Source organism: Leopardus geoffroyi, chromosome B3 (genome assembly GCF_018350155.1).
Source record: "Leopardus geoffroyi isolate Oge1 chromosome B3, O.geoffroyi_Oge1_pat1.0, whole genome shotgun sequence".
NCBI lineage: Eukaryota > Metazoa > Chordata > Mammalia > Carnivora > Felidae > Leopardus > Leopardus geoffroyi.
Window position 1 is genome coordinate 11,980,081 of NC_059337.1, and position 24,702 is coordinate 12,004,782.

General features: G+C 55.2%; 1 protein-coding gene and 1 long non-coding RNA gene across 2 annotated transcripts in view; both read right to left on the reverse strand.

Annotated features, from left to right (window-relative positions):
* The window catches only part of RGMA (repulsive guidance molecule BMP co-receptor a), a 47,400-nt gene that overhangs the window by 12,253 nt on the left and 10,445 nt on the right, over positions 1-24,702 (reverse strand). Inside the window, exon 2 of the mRNA XM_045448738.1 lies at positions 17,236-17,351. Coding sequence (XP_045304694.1) covers positions 17,236-17,351 — 116 coding nt within the window. The remainder of the gene's footprint in view (positions 1-17,235; positions 17,352-24,702) is intronic.
* LOC123582524 lies at positions 11,530-13,472 on the reverse strand. Its single transcript, XR_006704425.1, has 2 exons — positions 13,256-13,472; positions 11,530-11,804 (listed from the first exon to the last, which is right to left on the reverse strand). It is a non-coding gene; the product is annotated as an uncharacterized LOC123582524 (long non-coding RNA).

Below are 24,702 nucleotides of genomic sequence, written 5' to 3' on the forward strand. Positions count from 1 at the left end.
TGGACACGTAGAACCTGCCCTTTCCCGGCCTCCCAGATTCTTTTGCACAGTCTGTAGTGACTTCAGTGGCCAGGCATGCAGCCCAGCAGCAGGAGAGAACATTCTACGCAGCCTCTAGCAGTGAAAGGGGCTGGCGGACCAGCGGAGGTGGGGGGGGGGGGAGGGGGCAACTGCAACCCAGGGCTGAACGATCAGCAGGAGAACGGGGCTGTTGCTTCAGCCAGTCCTGCCCAGGCCACTAGCCTGGCTCATGAACCCTTGGAACACTCCGTTTGCTTCTCTGGTGCTGGCTTCTGACCTACAAAATCAAGTTGCAAATAAAACCTGGGACAGAAATACGCGGGGGGAGGCACCTGAACAGCTGCCCTGTGCGTGGCCACCTGGATGGCCCATCTCTGGGAGATCTGCCACCTCCATAGGCACCTGCCTGGAGCTGAGGCTGACCTGGCCAGGTCACACACCTGGGTACGGGCAGCCAGCGCTTGTCCCGAAATTCAGGCCCCTCCCCTAACTTCTCCTGTGTTTGTCACACTGCCGGCCAATTCGGTTGTTTCAGGTGGAATCTGGGTGGGCGTTTTTTTTCTTTTGAGAAGTCACATATTTACTTCAACGTGTATGAGGACAGATAAAACCAACAGAATAGAAGAGCCGCGGATTTTCCATTTTAGTAGCTTTCAAGTTGAAGAAGTGTGCTGACTTCAGCAGACTTGGCTAACAACAGGGCACCTGGGGGAACACGGGAAAAGCTGCAGGTGGGACAGCCACCCCACCCCCACCCCCCACCCTGCACGGTCTCCCTCCCACAGAAACCTGCTCCTGGGGGTAGGTGTCCTGTGTCCTTTGAAAGGCAGCTGGAAGAGTTTCCAGCCATGCTGTCTTCCTATTTCTTTTTTTTCCAAGTTTTTTCTTAATGTTTAGTACTTTTGAGAGAGAGAGAGAGAGAGAGAGAGAGTACCAGTGGGGGAGGGGCAGAGAGAGAGGGAGACACAGAAACCGAAGCGGGCTCCAGGCTCCGAGCTGTCAGCACAGAGCCCAACGTGGGGGCTTGAACTCAGGAACAAGGAGATCATGACCTGAGCCGAAGTCGGAGGCTTAACTGACTGAGCCACCCAGGCGCTCCTGCTGTCTTCATATTTCGCCAACCTACAGAAGACACCCAAGACCCAACCTACCCCAAATGCTAACGTGGCCTACGTGGGGGAAGGTAGAGGAGCCCCTCGTGGTGGAGGGGAGGAGGGGAAGGAGGGGGGGGGCTCCGCAGCGCCCGCTCAGGCGGCCTCACCCATTCCGGGTGTGCTGACCCGAGATGCTGCTTTCTCAGAATCCTGGAGACACGGCATCAAAGACAACTGTCTGAATGGGGCACAGGCCGCTGCTGAGTGGCAGTCGCCTGGGCTACGCCCACCGCTCGCCCACCAGCCTTGGGAGCCCGGCCCACAGCCGGGTGTGGGTGCCCCTCCGGCCCTCACTGTGCCCAAAGCGGAGAGAGGAGACCCCTAGCCCCTTTATAACCAGACCACTGCAGCCAGAGCACGACTTGCACCGGCCTCAGCTCCCGCCGAAGCTGACCCGGGACGGCAGAGGGTGAAGTCACAGCTACTCAGTCTGGGGCCAGGGCCTCACCCCAGCCAGCCCTCCCGGCAGCCCCGAGGCCAAAGCCAGGCTCAGCAGGGCTGCTTCTCTGGCCCGAGGCCTCCCTGAAGAAGCTGAAGCAGGACTTGAATCTGGCCTGTTGGGCCTAAGAGCCCATGCAGTGGACAGTTCCAAAAGTCATCACATAGTTAGCATGTTCACGACTTCCCCTGCCAGCTGCCGAGTGGGTCAGGGGCACGCTTTGCTGCAAAGCGACCCTCAGCCTCTTCCCGAGGACCCCACCAGCTGGCAGGCCCGTGGTCCGCAGGCTCTCCGTGGCCTTGCCCTCAGTTCCCAGAGGCCACAGCTCAGGGTCCAGCCCACAGGCTGGGCAGGGGCTGGAAGGCAGGGGTCAGGAATGGGGCCTAGGGCAGGACCAGCCCGCACACAGACAATGTGGGATAGGCAAGGTGTCTCACTCCTGACTGCCACTGGTGGCTCTAACCCCACAAATGGGGGACCCCCCCCGCGGGGTGATGAGAGTCTGGTATCTTCACAGCCTTGAAAATGGCCCCGAGCAGGGTCCTGGCTGCAGAGCTCTCCAGTGTGTCTGGAGTTCATGCATGAAGTCCTACCGAGGTGCCCCGAAAGGGGGTCCCTTGCATGTTCTGGGGTCACCACAGATGTGGCCCCTACTACTCTGTTCAGAGCAGCGTTCCTGGGATGACGCCTTGCACCCCAACGGCCTGGGCTGGGGCAGCAGGGCCTCCGCGGGCCCGACGTGTCTGTCAGGGGCCCAAGGGAGGCCCGTGCTGCTGGTCCGCAGGCCACACTTCTTTAGAGTTGGGCCATTTTCTTTTCAAATGGTCACAGAAGGGCCAAGCCGGAACCCCGCTGGAGACCAGCCAGTCTGAAGTGTGTGAATGGGGCATTTCCTTCGGGTGGGAGGGGGCTGCAGAGGGGGGCAAAGAGAAGAGACAGCTCTCCCAAAAGGAGCAAACCCTAAGCAGCCCGGGACGACCCCAGGCCCCCAGCCCTCGGAGACCAGGCCTTTCACCTCTCAGTTCAAACGCCGAGGGGCTCCTTCACCTGCTCCCCTCCCCCTCCCAGAGCCGCAGGGGAACAGGGCCACCCTGCCTCCGCCTCTGAAGAGCCAGCTCCTCCCACCACCTGTAGGGGGCGACCCTGAGGTCACTCTTGGGCTGCCCTTGCACCCAGGAGCTAGGCCTTCCACCTGAGGCAGGGTCCACACAGAGGTGACCTGGGACTCCTCCAACCCCTCCCTCCCCGTAAGTGCTGCCCATCCCAATTCTCAGCCATCTGCAGAATGTTCCCGATGTTATCACCCGGGACTAGGACGGAAATGCAAAGGTGTGAGGGTGACAATGGCCAGATGGGGTGGTGGGCAGTGGGCACTGGAGGGAGAGTGTCTGGTTCAAAGTCCCGCTCTGTCCCCTGCCAGTAGTTGTGGGAAATCGGCTCTACCTCTGTGTCCTTATCTGTGAATCGGGGGTAGCAACCGCCTTAGAGAGCTGCTGAGGGTTAAACAGGATGCACGGAATCTGCCTGGGACCCAGTGGCCCTGACAAAGGTCCCAGAGGGAGATAAACACCGCCCCCGCCCCACCGTGAGGTAAGAGATTAGAAGTCACAGGTCCGGGACACGAAAGGGACAGGAAGGGTGCTGGAGCATCCCGCCCTCTACCCCTCCCTGGCCGCCACACTTCCCAAGGGGGGCACCCAGGATAGCTTCACCGCCACCTTGCTCACCACCTCTCACCAGCGAGGGTGCTGTGGACTGAATGTGTTTGCCCCAAATTCCTTCGCTGAAGCCCCAACCCCAGTGTGACAGCACTTGGATGGGGGGTGATGGGCCTCTGGGGGATGATTAGGGTCAGATGAGGTCGTGAGGTACAGCCCCCATGATGGGATTAGGGTCCTTCTAGGAAGAGACACGGGGGCACAGGCACACACTGTCACGTGAGAACACGGCGAGAAGGCGGCCGTCTGCAAGCCAGGAAGAGAGCTCTCACCAGAACCCGACCACGCTGGCACCCCGACTTGCAGCCTCCAGAACTGCAAGCCTTGACCCCCGTCTCTCCTCCCCTTCCTGGGCCCTCCCGCATCCCCCCTGCAGAAGCCAGGATCACTGGAGACGTTCGCGTGGCCAGGGGCCAAAAAATCGGGTGGGTTCCACTTCACCTATTCCATTGTCCCTTCTCCTCGCAAGGACCTGTGGTCGCAGGGGTGACCCAGGCTGGGACGACTCTCCTGGCTCTTGAAGGCGGAGAGGGCATCCAGGAGGAAGAGACGAACCGAGCCCTCATCTCCTGCTGGCGTCCCTCTGTCCTGCCAGCCTCTGTGACCCAGTCTCCACGTGTGGCCCTTCCTCCTGCCACAGTCCCTTCCCCCCTTGTTGCCAAGGCGCCCACAATCCCTCTTCCACCCATTTCCTGGGAGATGGCGCAATCAGAAACTTTGGGTCCCGAAGCACAATTTCTACAAGTTCGCCTTTACTCTTGTTAATGAACAAACGCACAGACCTCGGGTTCTGTGAGACACAGAAGAACGAAGGCCCTGGCAATTTCGCTATCCAGAGACCAGACCGGGGTCAAGTCAGTGTCAACAAGCTGCCTGTGACAGATTTTGTGTCACTGGGCACTGCCGAGTTGGAAACGGGGGCCCTCGCTTTGGGAGGCAGTAGTGGTGGGGAGGGCTTCAGGGGATGTGCCCTGGGGGCAGATGATCGTGGTCGAGTCGTGCAGTTGTGCAGCTCAGTGGCTGTGTGGCCAGGGGCCACACGGCGCTGCTCTCTGTGCTGCCGACATGCATCAGTGCCTTCATCAGTATACACTTCAGGGACCAGCGGAGCTGACGGCAGCAAACCCTGAGAACACTGGAAGGAAGCTCGGTGGAAGGCAGCTTTGTGTTAACTTTGGTTAAATGAGAATTTGTGGGGGAGGCTAAGGTCTCCCTAACAGCTAATGTGTACTGAGCACTTACTAGGTACAACGCATTGCACACGTACCTCCATTCACCTATGACAGCCCTAGGACGATCTGTTATCCCCATTCCACAGACAGGCAAACTGAGTCCTAGAGGCATTAAATAGCCCCCTCCTCCCAGGTGCTCTGACAGAGCCCCCCAGCAGCTTCCCCCTCCTCTTTCACCTTCTGTACCTGTGCGCGCGCGCACACACACACACACACACACACACACACACCAGGCTGAGCCCATTTGCTGTGAGGCCACAAAGACAATAAAGAGGAGGTTCTGCCCTTCGGGGGTTGAGCGCGCAGGGGCGGTGCACCCGTGGGTAGAGCTAGGGGTGGACACACGGGCGGAGCCTCACCTCCAAGAAAGAAATAATGGTAATAACGCCCGGACTTCCTGAACCTGTGCAGACTACAAATTGCTTGAAGGCCAGGCCCTCACTGCTATTCTGAATCAACGGGCAGGAATTTTATCCTCATTTGATAGACGCACATACATGTGGCTCACACCGCCACAGGCTTTGGGGCTCTTTCTATGCCTTTCTTTCTTTCTTAAAAATTTTTTTAATGTTGATTTACTCGAGAGAGAGAGAGAGAGAGAGAGAGAGAGTATGTGAATAGGCAAGGGGCAGAGAGAGAGAGAGACACAGAATCTGAAGCAGGCTCCAGGCTCTGAGCTGTCAGCACAAAGCTGGATGCGGGGCTTGAACCTACAAACTGTGAGCTCATGACCTGAGCCAAAGTTGGATGCTTAAACGACCGAACCACCCAGGCGCCCCTCCTTCTATGCTTTTCAAAGTGCGTTTGCCATACCTTTCTTGGGACACCAGCCAAGAACGATCCAGGTCCTGAAATCCCCAAAAGCAAGATGTGTTTTCTTTGACCACGCCCAGTTCCTGACACACAGTCAGCGCTACCTGTCTGTTCCCAGGGCAGCGACCACCCTCCCAGTGGATGGCAAGCCTTCCCTGCAGAAAGGCCTGCATGGAGATACCAGGAGCAAGTCCTCATGCAAAATGATCCCCCTGCCAATTGCTGGGTTTCCTTGGCTGCCCCAAACCCTTGGGGGACTCTGAGCCAGCCTTTCACACCTTCCTGATAGTTTAAGGGCAAGTCCAAGTACCTCCCACCATAGATGGAGGAGCTATAGCTCAGGGTTGGGGGGTCAGTGACTGCCCGGGACCAGAGTCGGGGGCTCCCGTGCCCCTCTGCCTTCTCTCCAGGCGGTAACCCAGCTCTCCTGGGCCTGTCTGCCTCAAGTGGTCATGCATGAGCTGTCATTTCCTGGGGGTCACAGAAGGGCTTTAGGCATGCCAGAGCTGGACGGTCCCCACGGGTGGCGAGCTGAGGGGCCCTTGACCCCTCGCTGGAGTCATCCTGCCGCCCCGTATCCACTCCACTAAATCACGGGCTGAAGGCCACCCCAGGTCAGGGACCTGGATGTAATCTGGCCCAGCATCAAAAGGAAAAGCTTGTAGCCACAGTGTCACCTGCCAAAGAAACCACAGAGGGACTGATTTTTTATGTACCGTATCTTAAAAAAAAAAAGAAAAGAAAAGAAAAGAAAAAAGCAGGAGACTTCGTTCCAGGCAGGAAACCTTGGACTTGTTTCTGCTCTGAACATCCAAGGAAGGAAGCAAGGAGAGGAAAGTGTGTTTGCAACTCACACAGGCAGAAGGGGAGACCAGCTCTGCAGGCAGAGCCACCCCTTGCCGCTTTTGGGGTGACGAGAAGGCCCCGGCTGCCCCCTCCCTGCCTGGTTCCTGCAGGCGGCAGAGCGGACCCTTCTGGCCCTTTTGGCTACCCCTGGGTGGACCCAAGACAGCCAATATGCACAGAGCCAGGGGAGGAAGAACCTGATGGGAAGTAAGAATTTCTCCTGAATTTCATTTCTATCTTAGCCACTCTAGTCCTCAGGCAAGGCTCCTCTGGGACCTGGGGCGCCACCTCAGACCCCCAGGGAAATGCAAAGGTGCCGCACAGAAGAACTTTATGCTCCTTAGAAGCACAATCTGCGTGTCTGGGTTTGACCCAGGCCTCGGGAGACTGAGAACTTCAGGATGAGCTAGCAGGGGACAAACCGAAGGGAATGCAGAGGCGAAGACAGTGGCTGGCTGGGACTCATGACAGGAAGCCCCTGAACTCCCTCCAGTGCCCCTGAGGTGGGCGGGTTGGCTTTAAGGGTGGGGTGTAGGCAAAGCCTAGAGGGTGGGTGGCCCCTTGGGTCTCAGACGGCCACCCCGGCAAGCATCAGACCCATCTGCTTCCAACTGCAGTTGGGGCTAGAATCCCTTGCCTCTTTGTGCAACCTACTTCATCAAGATCACTTTATCTACTCAACACTTGGTGACCAAACTATGTTGGCTTCTCAAGGTGCCCCACGGAGTTTTAGAGCCCGGGGCCTGAGGCTACCAAGTGTCCCTGGTCACTGGTTTCCACCTCCAGGCAGCCTCCACAGCAGAAGCATGGAATCTCCCTCCCTGTAACATCCCTCCCCGGTGGGCATCCGGCCTCTGCCACCACCAGAGATCTGCCAGGGCAGGGCTGGCCCCTCCTGTGCTAGACAGCTCCAGCTGTGGACCCGCATCTGCCTCCAGGGATGGCCGAGGGGCCTCAGCTCTCCTCTAGAGCCACACAGAAAAGCCTCAAGTGTTAACCACCCTGCAAATTTTGCAGATGGCCCCTCAGCTCCCCCTGGGTGTCCCCTGGCTGCTGTGGGCCTCACTGAACAGTCTGTGTCATCCATGGAGGGCCCAGCTGAGGTGTCCCCCTCCTGCCCGCAGACCCTGCGAGTAGGGGTCCCTTATTTTCCACACCCTACTCTCAAAACATCTTGGGAGATTTGATGCCTTTTTATTTATTTATTTTTTAAGTTTACTCCCTTTTGAAAGAGATAGACAGTGACTGAGCGAGCAGGGGACGGGCAGACACAGGAGACACAGAATCCGAAGCAGGCTCCAGGCCCCGACTGTCAGCACGGAGCGCTCCATGCGGGGCTCGAGCCTACAAACCCTGAGATCATGACGTGTGTCGAAGTCAGATGCTTAACTGACTGAGCCACCCAGGCGCTCGACTGGATGCCTTTTTAAAGCCCCCAACCCAGTGCTCTGCTAGGTCTGCGGGGGAGGCTGGCGGCTTCCACGTGCCCCGACACCCCACATATGTAACATTTCACTTGTTGGGGAGGTCGGCTCCGGACCTCCTCCTTTGTGCACGGAGACGTGCCAGCGAGAGAAATCACAGCCTCACAGCCTGCGCGACTGAATTCCTTTCCTTTAACTAGCGGCCCAGTGCCTCTCGGAAACAGACGGGGGCTGGGAGCTCGGAGTATCAGCTGCACTTACCCGGGCGGGAGGGAAATATTTATGCACCAGTGCGGCATTAGCTGCTTTCAGAGACCTCCTTTGAACTGTTAATCAAGCCCAATCTTTCAGAAGAATAGCCTGATTATTACCGCCCTGTTTGCATAACAAAGAAGCCCAATAAAACTTATTTCACTGTGCACCGAGGGGGTGTGAAGGATCGCCCTGAGAAGCGAGTCTCAGGAATGCGGCGAGCCGCTCCGCGGCCCGAACCCAGGAATAGACAATGCAATTTGCCACCAAGAAAAGCCCAATAGACCAATAAATTACCCGCGTGCAAAGGGATTAGATCAGGTTTCAGTTGCTGTGCAGGAGGAGGGGCGGGGTGAGCCGGGAAAGGGGGAAACCTGCCTCCTCTTAAAGGGGTAAGGCTCGTTTTGAACACACGCCCCACGGTCAAGTTGGTTCTGTCCCACTCGGTGGCTGGCATGGCACCTGCCTGCCTGGAGTCATTTACTTGCTGGAAGTTCTAGACCCTACCCTGGGCTTCACGCTGTTCCTGCAACAAACCTCAGGTGGTTTCTCTGCTCAGGTGGAGACAGCTAGCAAACTTCTGGAACGCGGAGCCAACACGTTGCATCTGAATACTGAGTCACAAGGAAGATGTAAGGGTGGAGGCACGAGAGGGGACCAGGGGCAGTTCAGCCAGGTCTCGGAGGGCCGGGGGATTTGCCAGCTGAGGCGAGACAGAGATGCGGAAGCACAGGGGCCTCCGAAACAGCTGAGGTTGGCTGGAGGGGACACGCTGCTTGCATGCTGGTAGCCAGTGTCGCTCAGCTCCAAAGTGCTTTCCTCCGCTGTGGGGAGGTGGGGGAAGGACCGGAGGGACTTCAAACCCCTTTCCTCTCGTCCCCCAGCTCCGTTACACTCCACCACAAGGGGGCGCTGTCCCCAGGCTGTTTCCATCACTGTGCTTTCAAAGTACCCTCCTCTAGAGACCTGGCCCCCAGCTTCTCTCTTCCTTTTGCCTCCCAAGGGAAGCCACTTCCTACAATGTGTGTGTTCCTCTGTGGTCCCCGGTGGCCTTTCCGGTGCTCCCACAAACGCCCAACAATCCCCTACATGAAGGTCCCTCCGTGGAAATACCCCATGCGGTTTTGTTGTCCTGACTGGACCCTGACCTACCAGCCTAAGGATTTCAGACTAGATGCAGTTGACGGTAGGGAGCCCCGGGATAATTTCCAGGAAGTGCATGGCATGATCACAATACTATTTTAGGAGGTGGTGGCTTTAGTCTGGGTAGAAGCAGGCAGGGCACAGAATGAGCAGAAGCAGAAGCAGAATGAGCAGTCACTGATCAACCTCTGTGCCAAGGTCAGCACTGAAGCCCGAGACCTCCTGTTCCTGTCCCCACGGCCTGTCTCACATCCATCCTGGACAGCAGAGGCCCTGGGGCTCCCCTCTCTTGTCATCAAGCTGTGACAGGGGGTCCTGAAGGAGGAGGGGAGGGCAGCACCAAACCAGGAGCGCCAGCCTGCCTGCACTCAGCATGGGGACAGTTGGCCACTCCCCACCCACTTGGGGGAATCAAGGAGGGGGACGCGATCAGATCTAGTGCCAACATGTGGCAAACTCTGGCCTGGGCGGTATTCTGGAGTCTTCCTGAGTTAAGAGATGCCTAAAGCTGGGCAGCTGGGTGGCTCGGTGCGTCAATCGAGTGTCCGACTTCCGCTCAGGGCATGATCTTGCAGTTTGTGAGTCTAGAGTCCCACATCAGCTTTGGTTCCTCTGTCTCCCTCTCTCTGCCCCTCCCCCACAGGCGCTCTCCCAAACATAAATAAATGTTTTACTTTGTTTTTTTAAAGAGAGAGATGTCTAAAGCTGCCTGTTCATGTCACTCCTGCAGGAACCGCTCCTGGTGCCAGGTGTTTGACATCAGATTCCTACAGGAACACAGCCCGGTGACAGACTGAAGATTTTGTCAGCTACAGCAGAATTCACCTTACTTAACCTGCACGAAGTCAGAAGTGATCATCCTTCCTAAAAAGCATTCCTCCCTATGCAGCCCAAGGTGGTCTGGGGGGGAACCGGCCTAGCCTGTGAGTCCCTCAAAGGTGCTGGGACTTTTCCGGAAACCCCATTGTCCGGGAACTGGCCTACAGGATAAAGAACCAGGCAAGAGGGAGGTTCTCAGAGAGTCTCGACTGCTCTAGGAAGGGGAGGTGGGGAGGCCAGGGAGCTGGGGGTTAACTCACTGTCCAGTGTGGGAAGAGGTGGCCAAATGCCACCTACTGAGCTGAGGCAGGAGGCACTGCCCCTCGTCACACTTGTCACACTCTGCCAGGGCTGCTCTGCCCCAGCCATCACACACGCCAAGTTGCTACAAGAAACCACACCGAGTGCCAAGGAAAAGGGCACACTGCAGCTTTCCAAACTGGGCACCCTCCCCCGACTCCCACTGGGGCCACATGGAACCAGATCAATGGCAGACAGGACATTCAGAAGCACCTGTGTTCACCAAGGCCACAAGCAGGCCTGTCAAATCAGGTGGCTGAGGGCTTCTGGGTAAAAGGGAGCCCTGATGGGGGCGCCTGGGTGGCTCAGTTGGTTAAGCGTCTGACTCTTGATTACGGCTCAGGTTCGTAGGTTATCTCAAGGTTCGTGGGTTCGAGCCCCACCTGGGGCTTGGCACTGGCATCGTGGAGCCTGCTTGGGATTGTCTGTCTCCTTCTTTTTCTCTCAAAATAAACAACGACAACAATGACAACAAAAACTTAGAAGAGGGACCCATGATGACCAAGGGCTGAGCCGGGCGCAAGATTCCAGGCCAATACCATCTTGTCTTAGGGCACAGAACGAAGCTACTCCAGGTTCCACAAGCAGAGCGGTTACGGGCAAAGACATCACTTTCCAGATATCAATGAAGCTTTCAGGTGAGCAAAGTGTTCTTCCCGCTTGGAGGCATAACCCCTTTTCCCGAGTCCAGGGCTGGCTCAAGAAATGATAATTTTCCATCCTGGCTCTGCCTCCAGCAACTCTCGGCTCATCTGCTTGGCCGCTCCACGTCTAGGTTCATTTGAAGTGGCTTTTTCTCCCTCACCGCCATCCGCAGGCGGGCCTCCCTCCTCCACCTTCCTCATGCAGCGGGAGGGCAAATGCATGCCAGCTGGGCACACGCCCGGCTGGCGCACACGTGTGTGAGCCTGTGTTCATGGGACATTCCTTAGCACGCGAACCAATAATGGGCTCCTTTCTGCGGGGACCTGGGTGCAGACGGATCACTTTAATAGGCGTCTCGGTGTTTCGACTGCTCGGGTGAAATGGTGCATGAAGTGAATAAATAAGCAAAACCCAAAAGACATAAATCTGACTTGGGAAAATTTGCACAATGACAGCCCTTGCCAACTTCTCTGCCTGACCTATGGCTGGGTGGCATCTTCTTTGAAATGTTAAGCCAGGGACAGACAGGGAGCAGAGAGGGCCTTTGGGAGGAGGCAAAAAAAAAAAAAAAAAAAAAAACAAACCACCCCAAAAAACCACTAGGTCCACAGAATCCGTGGTCAGCTTTTCACTCTGCTATCTAATACCTCCAAATTTGGGGTCTTCCCCCCGCCACCTTGAAGCCTTATATGCTGCACAGCACAAACTCGAATATGCTCCGAAGCAAATCTAAGGAGTATGTTTATTCACAATATGGGACACAGAAAAGGATCGGGGGTCTGTGTTCTACTCCCAGCTTGGTCACCGGCTAGATGTGTAATGTCAGGCAACCTCTGTGACCCTCTGTTTCCTCTTCGGTACTTTCTCTTCCGTGAGGAAGGTGTGGTGATCTCGCGAGGTGTTGTACTCAAAGCGTTTGGCCGAGTGCCCAGGATACTGTGGCCGCTCAATAAACGAGGAGAGCTTTAAAAATGATTGTCCTCCTTCAAACGATCATACTTTGGAGAGCACAGGAGAAGGTATTACGTCTCAAAGGATGTTCATAATCTTAAGTAGTGATGTGATAGGTTGTCTGTGGGAGGTCGGCATTTGGGTTATTCTCACGTACTTATTTGCCCTTTATGGTTTTTAGCTTTGAAAATGAGTATTGCTTTTATAACCCCGAAAAAATTATTTTAGAAAAAAGGTTGGGGAATCTGGGGGAAAAAAAGCCTGTGGTCTCTGTCTCTTGAGAAAACACGTAACAGAAATGCAAAAAGACCCAAGGGCCCTCCAATTCCCAGGATGCTGCTGGGTGTGTTCAGTGTGTCCAGAAAGGAGAAGGGGATAAAGGAACAGAAAATGCGGTTCTGCCCTTATAGACAGAACTGGTGATTTAGAAGAGAGCAAAACCCCAAGACCTGTGAAGCAGCGAAACTGGGAGGAAGCACAGGTGTCTGCAGCCAAGGGGACAGGTGTCTAGGTCATTGGAGGGATGGCACTGGACCCCAACAGACAGCACTGAACTTGGGCCTTGATTAGGTGGACAGTGGCATTGGGCAAGGAAGGCCTGGGAAGGTGGGTGGGTGGTGGTGGAGTAGGGGGGCAGGAAGGGGTGACCTGGAGCCTCGGGATGTTCCAGAAGCCATGCAAATGAGGCCCGGGAAAAGTGTGGGGCCAGAAATCAGAGGGTCCTCCCTTTTGGATGCTTCAGAGGGCTATGAGGAGGGATGAGTTCCTGAGCAGGACTTTTGTTCTAAAAGGGGGGTTTGGGGGGGTGCCCAGAGGAAGGCCCTAGGGCTGGTCAGCTGTTTGTAGCAAGATGACAACGGTAATAGGCAGGAAAAGGTGGAGGAAGGAGGCCCAGCCCCAAGCAACTGCATTGAATGGAGAGGCCCATCGGACATTCAGGGCTTCACCGTTCTGGGCAGCGGGCTCCTTAATGGACTCAAACCAGGCACTAGTCCCGGGGAGCAGGTGGGGGGAGGAGTGGAGGGTGACCAAGCATCTTGGTGTGCCTAGGACTGAGAGGGTTGCTAAGGACTCGGGACTTTCAGCTTTAAACCTGTAAGAGTCCAGGGGGCGATACTAGATGAGCTGGTTGCCCTAGAAGAAATAGCGCCTGCAGTTTTAGGCAGGTCGAATTCAGCCAAGCAGGAAAACAGCATGGTAGCTAACCACTCAACCAGAGCACAAAGCTGGGGTTCTCAGCCCAGTTCTGTCCAGGGCCTTGCACATTTCACTCAAGAGAGGGTTTGGCACAGGAACCACATGTCGCCCCCAACACATAAACTGGCCCCACCCCATCCTCTTACCTCCACAGGGTCCTGGGGCCCCGTCTTCCCCACCTCCCGGAGCATCCTTATCTGAGCCTGTCCCCACCTGTCCTCTGAGATGGGGGCGATCACTAGCAGTGACTGGAACCCTGCAGGCAGGCTTCCCTTCTTCAACCACAAGACCACCTCCTCACCTCAGGGGTTAGGGGGCAAATGGTCCATAGGACTCTCCGTCTCACTCTGCCTGGAAGCCAACGCTCTTCCCTGCAGACCTCTTAGCTGCTAGCTGGCTCAGCTGTCATCTGGCTCTTGCAACCAGACATCACTTCATTCTCTGCCTCTGGGACACGAAGTCCCACTGGGAAGACAAAAATGTGGTACGCAAATTGACTTGCTTGCACATTTCTGAACAGCAGCTCTGGCGGAACTATTGTCATCTCTATAATGACAGAGATGCACTTGGACATAGCAGAGAGCCTTGGTCTCCCCAAGCTAGAGTTTCTCCCCTGAGGATTAACATTTCTGGGACAGGTGCAATTGAAAAGTAAAGGGAAAGCAACGAGGGAAAGAGAAAGGCCGAGGGGCAATAATTCTTACAACAGCAGCCCTCACACCTGAGTGTGCATCAGAACCCCCTAGCGGACCTGGTGAAGTACAGAACCAGGGTCCCACCCCCGGAGCTTGGCTTCAGTGAGTCTGGGGAGGAGGAGCCTCCCAGGGGAGGCTGATGCTGCTGGAGGAGGAACCACACTTTAGGAACCACTGTGCTTGGAGTACAGCAGCCACATGAAATTAACGGGAAGCATGCCAGCGTATCTACAACATAGGTCTTTGATGGGTTTCTCTTGGAAATCTGAGGGGCGCCTGGGTGGCTCAGAGGGTTAGGCGGCTCAGGTCATGATCTAGTGTTCCTGGGTTCGAGCCCTGCATTAGGCTCTGTGCTGACCGCTCTGGAGCCTGCTTTGGATTCTGTGTCTCCCTCTCTTTCTGCCCCTCCCCTGCTTGTGTGCGCGCGCTCTCTCTCTCAAAGATTAACATTCAAAAATTAAAAAAAAAATCTGTTGTATTAAGTCACAAAGCTTTCAAAGTCTAAGAATATGAAGGATCTATTAATTGGGTCTTGAACAAGCTGTTATTTGTGGAAGATTCCTCCCGAGAAGCCTTTTTTTGGGCCTCCTCCTTCCCGCCCCACTCCTTGCCGCAGCTAGACGAGGCCACTGGTCCATCCACTATGGGCACGGCATCGTCCAAGCGCACGCCCTTAGCGCCCAAAGGACACTGCAGACCCCTCACCCTTTAGGAGTTGGGGGTTCTGCCGGCCCTGCATGGAGGAGGGCCCCGACTGCCGTCACTGAGTCTGGGACACAGCAGGTATGTCATACCCACTGGGTAAGTCCACGTGAACACTCTCCAAAGACACAAACCCTCTCAGTCCACAGAGTTGAAGGCATCTTTCTCCACATAACTACGTCCAATTTGAGTTGCACTCCTATGGGTTTACTCCTGGCAGTCATTCAAGTTCACCAGCCCTGAACAAGCCTATGCTTTCACGTGGCTGCTCGAGCTGGATTCCACCTGCCTTCAGTGGGCAGCACGCAGGGCCCCTGGGGGTCTCTGTGCCTGCACTGGCCAAGGCTTTGTGTTTTCCCCAGCAGCCACCAGGCCCTCCCTGCCCTGACCTCTGCCACACCTGCAGTGTTTCTGACTTTCTTCCAAAGCAGTCCCTCTGTCCTTGGGTCAAAGACTAGGACAGTCCATCTCTTCGTTGCGAAAATGACCCATTTGATCTCTTACTTAGGAAACGGTCTTCTGACCCAGGTTTCTTGAGCATACAAGTTTTTGGAGCCCCCGGTGCATTTGGTTTGGGGAGGCCTGGAAGCTGTTTTCAGTAAGGTGGGCAATTTTGACTAAAGGCAGCTGTCAAGTCCTCAAATTAGAAGAAACGGGAGCCAGCTGGCATGACAGGGCAACAGCTATCTGTTCTATCTGCCAGGTTTTAGTTACCAGCCTTGAAGCCAAAAAAGAAATGGGCTTCTAGGAAACAAAAGTGATGGAATTCGCATTCTGAATTCTATAACCCACCAGCTTTGCTCTGACTGGGGGCGGCGGGGGGGGGGGGTGATACTTTAAAATAAAGGTTTTGAGCTGGAGATGTGAAAGCAGCAACAAAAACACCACCACCCGGTTGCTGGCAGCCGCCGGACTCCTGAGTACCTCCCACCAGCCCTCCCTTTCCTCTCCCCAATTCAAGAAGTTAACAAGTGCTGCCCCTTTAAGAGCGGGAAGGTGTTGTTTTAAGGGCCTCTAAGCCCCCCTTCTCAATTTCAGCTCGGAGCTGAGATCACATCCCCCAAGGCAGCCAAGGGACAAAAGCTATTTATCAACCCATCTGATAAAACTTCCAACGGGCTGGATCTTTATCTGGACCAAACCGAGATGCACACGCATTGCAAAGTCCTGCTTCTCCAGAAGGTGGATTTCTTTTTAAAGATGATGGTCCTTTTTATTTATTTATTTATTTATTTATTTATTTATTTATTTACTCAGTTTTCGTAAGGGAACCAAATCAGCCTTTCAGCCAAGCCTTTCTGTGCATGGGGAAACTGCCTTTCCTTTTAAAAGGTGTGTGTGTGTGAAGAAGGAGTAGGCCACCCGGCTGCTGGACTCACTACAGAGGTGTTAACATACCGGGGCGGGGGCCCTTTGGGGCAACTGACACCCCCCATCTTGTCCTCAGCCGGGGCCTCCCCGGTGGAATCCACAGCTGGGAGCAGGTTGAGGCTGTCCAGGACGCCCTTGGGGCGCCAGCAGCTGCTGAGTGAGCTGGGCGCGCTGGACTGGGTTGGCGCCGGAGGCCCCGAAGCGGGGCTGGGGCGAGAAGGTAAACTGATCCTTTGGCCCTTACCGCTGCCAGCACGGTCCGCCCGCCCGCCCGCCCGCGGGCCCGCAGCCCCAACTTGCAGCCAGGCCGAGCCCGGACTGCCCAGTTCCGCCAGTTCCTGAAACCCAGTTGGCTGGGAAGCAAAACAAAACAACCCAATCCCAGGCTAACTGAAATCTTTTCTTGCAAAGAGCTCGGTGGTGCGCGGGGGCTGCGGATCCGCGTCGGGGCCGAAAAGACACCTCTGCGCCCCGCAACACGATGGACGCGGCCGGCAGATCCCGCCTTGCAAAGGGGGCCATTTGGCCCGTGACACTGGGTTTATTTGTATTTTTAGCAAGAGAAAAGTGGGTATAAAGGGTTTAACTGGCGTTTCCAGGCTGTGAGTAGCATATGGCCAAAATGAAATAAAGTTTTATGAAACATTATAAAGAAAACAGACCGGGGATTTAAGTTTCGTGCCTTCCCCCTCCCCCCGAAAGGGGGGGAGGGAAAAAAAGTAAAGAAACTGGAGCGTTTGGGAAGGAACAAATGCTTCTCTGTGGAGTTGGTCTCCCTTCCCCCAACAAAAACAAGAGGTCCGGGCTCGGAGGAATTTGAAAGCAGCGATCTGCCAAAAACATTGTGAAAAACTATGGGGGATTCATTGGAAACAGATGGCTTTTTCAGCTTTAATTCTGAAATTCTCTCCCTTTCTGACACAATAAAAACAAACAGGGGGCGACGCGGAATGTTATCAAACAGGAACCCGGGCTCGCGGGAGCCCAGGCCGTGGGCATCCCCGCGTGGGCCGGCGCGTGGGGGCGGGACGGCGTCCCGGAGGAGGGGGCGGCCGGGGACTCGCCTGGGACCTCCGGGGCAGCCCCGGCTCCACCCCTGGGCACACGGCAGGTCTGCACACTGGTGGGCGAGCAGCGGGAGAAAGTGCCCCCTGCTGCGAGTCGATGCTCCCCAGCCCAGCCCACTCCTCCTTCGGGGCCCCTAAGGGGCGCGTCCCCGGCACCCCCTCTCCCGCAAGGAGGGAGGCGCCCCCGGCCTCTGCGACCTCCCGGCTCCCTCTCACTGCAGCCGGGGCGGGGGCCTGCCACCTCCTCGGTCCCCTCGGGGGTGCATCGCGCCCTCGGCGGGGCGCAGGGGAAACAAAGACCAGTGGAGGCGGACCGGGAGGCGGGGGTCCCGGGGGCGCCGGCGGATTTCAGCTCCGGCTGGCTCCCGGACGCGGGGCCGAGGGCAGCGACGAGGCCCGGGGAGCGGGCCCGGCCGGCCATCCTCGCGCCGGGGGCAGTGCCTTACCTGCGGGGAAGCTGCAGAGAAGGAAGGCGAGGGTCGGCCAGAATCCCAGGGCTGAACGTCCTGCCCCTCTCCCCATACCCATCCATCCAGCTCGGCCTGTTACCACTAGCCTCTCCCTGGAAGAAGAGTTTAGAAGAAAAGAAGAGGAAAATCAATCACGCTGCGGAGAAAGGGCAGCCTCGCTCCGCCGGCGGGAGCAGCGAGCCGGGAGGCTCGGTCCCCCTCGGCCGCGGGCGCCCGGCGCGCCCCCCCCCTCCCCGCGCGTCCCTCCCTCGCCCTCCCTTCCCCCGGGTCCCCTCCAATGTCGGCGCGGCCCCGCCGCCCCAGCCGCCGCGCGGCCCGCCCCCTCGAGCTCGGGTTTCAGCGCGGCGAGTGAGGGGTGGGGTGGGGGGGCAGGCTGGGCGGGGACCGAGGCGGCGGGGCTCCGACGCTGGTCGCGGGAGCTCGGGAACCCGGGCCCGGGGCCGCAGGGTGCGCCCCGGCTCCCCGACCCCAGGGGCAGCCCAGGCCGAAGAGGCCCAGCCTCCGGACCGCCTGCCGAGAGCCCCCCTCCCCCATCCAACCTGTAAATATCCAACTCGGGTAGACACTGCGCTTGCAGCCAAACCCCAGGACCCCGTTTCCAACCAGACTGCGTCCAGAAGCCGCCACTGACACCCCCTGGTTCATTGTTCTACTCAGATGGGTCCCCCATGCAGGAGGCCGAAAAATCCGAGGGTGTCCGGGACGGCCCGCTGGGTCTCCGCCACTAACGCACCTCGCGGCTCCCTCCCAGATCCCGCCGGGCCACCCACCCGGCCTGGGCCCAGGGCCTCTGGCATCCCCTTCTAGCACCTCGCTGCCTCGCCAGTACTTGCCCTGGCTGCACTCCAGAGTTGGGGGCCTTCGAGCCTGACGGAGGCGGCAGGACGGCTGCCACCCCGGAGGAGGTGTGGATACTGCGGTCCCGGCGGTGCACCGGGCCCAGCCGCCTGGGGTTGCCAGGGCAAGGCCACCAAGGCCGCTCCTGGGAGGGCATCAGGGTGGTGACTTCCCTTAACTTGGTCGCTTATTTTTCCAGGAGAAATATGTCTCCTCCCCAAGGTTCCCTAGGACCTGAGGCTCTTCTGCCTCTGGTTGGGATATTTAAGCGACTGGCAACCTTCCCTGGGAAACATCTTTTGGACGGAACACAAATAGGCCAGAGCAAGTGTTTTGAGTCGAACCAATTCCTCCCGTGGCCCCCCCTCACCTCTCCTCCAAGCCTACTCATCTGGTTCTTTGAGGGGAAAAAAAAAAAAATCTGAATTTTTATCCAATTCTGATGTTTCCCTTAAGCACTATCGCAGTCCTCACTCGCAGACGGCCACACAGGCTGCAGGGCTGCTTGGGGCGCTGCCTGCCAGGAGGGCAGTTCTGGAGGAGCAAGCTTTGGGCAAGGGGAAGAAAGCCCTAAGTCCCTGAAGTCCCACGCCAAGCAGAAGTGCTTCTGAATCTGGCATCTGCAGACCAGGTAAGAAAGGGGACTGATGTCTCTCAGCCAGGTATGTCATGGGGCAAAAGGAAGCTGTCTTTCCTTGGCATTTCCAAATGCCACAAAGGTACTGCTCACCTTTAACGTTATAGTGCCGCGGCTTTCCCCCCAAATAGTTAGCTCTCAGCTCAACAGGCTCCAATTATCCATCGCTCCCCCAAACTGGGGTCCACTTTAAGCCCTGATTTGCAAAACTACGGCAGTTTTGCCCAGTGAGAGCCCAGCACCTCACAATCCAGGGCTCTGATGGCATTCCTCTCCAGTGGGGCCTGTCCTTGGGCCAGACCTAAGGATTCAGTCCACAGAATGGTAGGATAACATTGGCACACGGGGGCAGGCACACGGAGCCAGACGGCACAGAGGCACCTTTGAGGCCCATCAATGAACACCGTTTGCTGGATTGTGCCTTTCACGGTTAGTTCTAAAGCTTCTCACTAATGAGAGAGAAGGGATCCGTCAGCCATCCCCAGCAGTGAATTCATCGCAGCTGCTGAGGCAACATCTCCAGTGGCAGATAGGCTGTGCAGCCTTCAGAAGACCTCAACGCAGGCCTTTCCAACATGGTCCTGGCCTGAGGGTAGACCTTTGGAAGCAGGACTTGGAGCCTCTACACCTCAATTTCTTTGTCTGTAAGGGGCAGGCTGATAATATTGTCACCCAGTGGCTGCAACTGAATACAGTCTGGGAGAGGCACTGGGAACTCCCCACAGTTCCTGCTCCAAGACTGGCCGCCATTTTGTGAGGAGATCCAATTCTTATGACGTAAGCAAATAATCTGGGAAAGGGACGCAAAGGACTTCCTTTCCCCCTCACGAGGAGAGATGTGTGAGGCTGATTTTGGACATCACCGAAATGGAGATTTGGCTTTTACATAGTTTAGACTATCAAGAGAAATCCAGCCCCCAGTAGAGCAGTATGGGGTTTTGCTGACCTGGAACAATCTGTCTGTACTGGCCAAACCAACCAGCTTATTGACAACTCCCCAGGTCTTTGCAAGAAGAAATCCTTGAACCACTGGGTTATGGAACTCAGCACTTCATTCGCCACAGAAACGGACTTAACTCAAAGTGTAGCTGACTTCATACAGACAGTTCCCATTATAGAGTCTGACCACTTATGGGTTCTCCCCTAGGTTGTTCTCTGGGCTTCGGGTTAGAGATTTTCCCTTGCATGGCTCTTGCTCCCTGTTCCCCAGCCCTAGCTGTGGAGGCCCCAGCACTGAACCCTTCGCCCCAGTCCCATGTTCCGGGCAGTGGGGCTGTGGGGGGAGGGGCACGGGGCTTCTGAAAGGCAAGGTTCTGAATAAGGCTAATGCCTCCCAGGAGTGAGGGGTGTCAGGGACTCTAGCTTTCCCTGCCTCTGGGTACGGACAGGGTGTTCCCAAATCCAGGGTCTGAGTCATCAGTCAATAAATATATACTCAGGACTACTGCATGCCAGTCCCTGGGGGCTAAAGAAATAAGACAGCTCCTATCTTTGAATCGCTGGTAGAAACAGATGATAGAGGAAGGTGAGGGGTGATCGGCCAACCGCCCGGGGAAGGCTTTCCCAAAAAGATGGTGTGTCTTGTGAGTTGTCTTGAAGGATTCATTTTTAGTAAGAATGACAGCAGTTATGGCCAAGGTGTCCCTGTGCTGTCACATTATGTCCAGGGCTGGCTAAGTACTTTACATTTCTAGACACTTAAAGCGAAGGTACGTTCTAGTGTCATCCTCATTTTGCAGATGGGGAAACTGAGGCTGAGTGCAGTTAAGTACTCACCCAATTATTGGCTAATAAACCGTAGAGTGGAACACACCAAGCCCATGCCTGATGTGCTCTATGTGCCATTAATTCCAGTGATGCAAGTCCGCACTGGGCTTAAAGTCAAGGCTAGACAGATAACTTAACAATCACTTTCAATAAAGCATAACACAGACTCTGACAGCAGAGACACAGAACACAGGCGCCAGGGGCCTCCAGCCCAGACCCAGGTGCAGGGTGGGGAGGGAAGTTTCTCCCAGTGTGGGAGAGTGCCGGGGGAGATGGTGGGCGAGGGAGGGGGGGCAGGGCAAGGATTCCAGGCGGAAGGAACATTCAGTATAACATGTACCAAGGTGTGGCCTGCCTGAGGGGCTGGAAAGCTTGAGGATGGCTGTAGGAGGAGACTAGGCTGCAGAAAGACAGAACAGGAGCCTGAGAAAGCTCGAGAATGGCCAGCACAGGCTCTGAGAGGGTGTCCATGCTTATCGCAGCTGGAAGCCCCACCTGAGGTCTAAAGAAGAGGAGAGACGTATTCTTTTGGGAGACCACTGTGGGGGCTAACCAGTACCACTGCCCAGGACCCATTCCAGAGCAGCTGAATCTGCATCCCTGAGTACAGCCTGGGCATCAGCATTTTTAATGAGCTCTCCCAGGTGACTCATGTGTAGGGATTCGCTAGGTTTGTAAGTTGCATCACGCTTCATCAACCCTGGGTGCACGTTAATACTCAGGCTGAGTCGATCAGTTTATCCTCTTGGATTTAAAGTCAAGGCAAGGCAGAGAACCTAACAAGTACTTTCGATAAAGTGGTGACTGGCACATGACCCAAGCTGACCAATCAGAATCTGTCCTGAGACTGTTGCTATGGGGGAGCCGCATCCTGGTCTCTGATCCCTACATGATGAGTCAGTCTGCGGGTAGCAATCTGATGTGAAGGCCAGTGTTGATGAGTGTTGCAGGTGGAGGATGTGTCTGCAGAGTTAGCGTGCTGTTTTTACTAAAATCGCATTTTATCTGGTGAGCTTTTCTGGGACGGTTGGAGATTTTCAGGGCTCCCCATGCCACTCTCCCTGTAGCTCCTCCTCCCTGGTCCAGCTACGGGAGACAAGAGAGTTCCTCATTTTGCCGAAACTGGTTTGATTTAGGTTTCTCTCACTTGTGTGCACAGACTCGTAACAAGGAGGAAGCTGATGGCCCAGCACTGGTCCCAAGAAGTATTTTCGCCAACCTCACAAGTCCAGGGATATGTCGTCAATGGCTCCCAACTCATTCATTTACTGGAAGAACTTCTTGGGTCTACTCCCATTGCCTCCACCCCCTACCTTTGAACAGATTTTGCTTATACCAAGTCTTGAGGAGCTTGGTTGGTTTTGCCTACGACTGAGGGGGGGGGGGACCCACTCCTCTTTAATTGAAATAAAACTTAATCTCAAGTTCCTATTTCAAACTTCAAGGGCTCCCGTGGGTCTGGGGTTTGATGAGCTAGACCTTGTTCACTCTCTCTGTAACAGTGCTGAGCAGCCGGAGCTGGTGTGTTGCATTAAGAATATGTATATTAAAGGGGCGCCTGGGTGGCCCAGTCGGTTAAACAGTCAAGTGTCTGACTTTGGCTCACGTCATGACCTCACGGTTCATGGGTTCGAGCCCTGCTTCAGGCTCTGTGCTGATAGCTCAGAGCCTGGAGTCTGCTTTGGATTCTGTGTCTCCCTCTCTCTCTGCCTCTCCCCCACTCACGCTCTCTTTCTCTCTCAAAGTAAATAAACACTAAAAAAAAAAAAAAAAAAGAATATGCAGTTTATGATTGGCTGAGTGGGGAGGCAAAAGCACCCCCCTGGGGTCGGTAGGCAGGGAGTTCCCTCAGCACCCAAGCTCCCCGCTTTGGGCAAGTGAAACCCATAAAGTCATTTTGATGGAAGGTGTAGTTTCAATAATGTACAAAAAGAATTAGAGTCGTGAGCTGTATTGCATATAGGCCCCAGAAAGAGTGGGATGGTGGGATGCACAGTGGGCCAGGCCAGGGGCATTCCCTCATCCCAGATCGTGAACAGGAGACAGACGGTGGGGTGGCAGGCACTTATATATAAGGGGGTGGAGGTGAAGGTCACTAACTCTTCTTTAGGCTCAACTCTAAGGGTTATTTCAAAAGGTACCCTGGCAAAGCAGGAGCTTAAGGCAGGAACCCTAAACTTGAGTCCTTACCTGAATGTCCACAGCAGGGTTCTCATAATGTAAAACGCAGCAACTCAGAAAAACTAAAGTTGGTTTTCTCATCACAGTAACTTCCAAAGTTTTATAGACTTTGACCATATCATCTTTGGGGTTTCATCTTTCCACCCTAAAGCTCTTAAAGAACAAAGCAGCCCAGCTTCTCAGGGAAGTCTTCTACCTGGGTGATTACTTAACCTTTCTACAGTTCTGCGGTATTTTTCTCTAGGGCAAAGTCATAAAACCGCCAGGTTTGGGTACAGCCCAGGGAGAATCCTATCTTTGGCTTAGCTCCCAATGCCATTTCTGAAAGCATTTGAGCACCTTCTGAACACTGGGTCCTGCACGATCGTTATCCCACAAACATTTTGCAAAGACCCCCAAGATCCCATTTTGGGGCTATCAACAGACTGGACAGAGTCCATTTTGCTATGATTTGGATATGTTCTCCCATATCCAACTGAGGCCTGCCCCCCCCCCCCCCCCCCCCCGCCAAAGCTTAAATATGCCTTTGCTTGCTAACTCATAAGCTTGTCCTCCAGCTTATCCACTATTTGTTTTTCCATCTGTCTCCGGACCCTTCAATTCATCCACAGGCCTGGAAGCATCTGAGCATTCGCTCCTTCAGATGATCTATGGACATTTAAGCTAAGTCTGGGAGCACCAGCGATCCTTGGGGATCCCCACGGTTTATAATTCTTCATCCAGAAAAGTACCTGATTATCCCATCTTTTGTTTCCTGTCTCTGAGGACAGTTCCAATCCGTGGTGATTCCCCCCACCTTCCCCACCCGGCACATTCTGGAGCGACTTAACTATTGCGAATGACCCCCGGGGTGGAACTTAGTCGGAAGGAATTTTGAAAGTCTAAACATAATTCATCCCTGGGTTTCTCCCTCGTCGCCGGGCCTGTTTCTACCTCCTCAAAGCATGCTAATAGATTTCTCCGGTTTCATGTTCTCTTTTCAGGAAGTGTGCTGTGCTCTGTCCAGTTCATTGGGACTTTAAAACGTGCCTGGTGATATTACTTTTTAGTATATGTTCCACAAAGTGGCTATGAAAAGGGCCCCTTCCTAGATGGGTGGGCTCCCTTTGTGGGCAGGGAGGCCAGGGTTGTATGCCCTTGGGCGCAGGCCCAGTGTGGAAGGTCAGTGCGCATTCTGGCCACCAGGACGTGGCTGCCATCTTTAATTACCCCTGCTCCGCTCTGTCCACATGATTGGGGGTTGGTGGCCCTAGAATTTCCTTGACCTATTTCCATGACGATTTAGGAGAGGGCCTCTCTTTGCTTCTCTTCTTCCTAAGCATTTGTGAGTCTCAGACTCTGGCAGGGAGGGACCCCTTCCCTGTAGATCTCAGAATGTCTTAGTGTCCTCCTTCTTTGGCCCATCTTGTTTTCTTCGCTTCTGCGGCAGGCTTCCTTTCCTCTCCGTGTGCTTCTGCGCTGCCTCCCTCACCACGAGGGATGCTTATTCTTGGTAAATAAAATGGAGAGATTGTACTCCAATATTTTAGTGATGTTTTGAAATAGAATTTCCTGACATTCCAACAGCTCTCTTTAGGAACGGAAGAGGTATCTCACTTTTTCTTTGGATTCTTTCTTAAGACTTTCATACATGAGCAGATTTTATTTGCTCTTGGACGTGGCTTTAAATGCACGTGATCAGATCAGTAACACTGTCTTCCCCCACACAAGGGAGATTCTTTTTATTTATTTATTGTGTTTCTGTTTTACTCACTCAAGGAGCACTCACCAAGTACTTGAACACTCAGCTCTGGGATTGGGGGGGTGGGCGGTGGTTGGGGATTCTCAGATGAGCAACAGACAGTCCTGGCCCCCTCCTGGCAGCCCAGGGGAGCAGTCAGGTGTAGAGACCAATGATTTCCACTAAAATGTGCTCAGAACTCTGAGATGGGTGTTGATGCGGTTTCTCCGTGTCTCAGGAGCTGAGAGCCCTGCATCGATTCCCCGTCATCCTTACTGCACATCAACTAGGGCCTTTACAG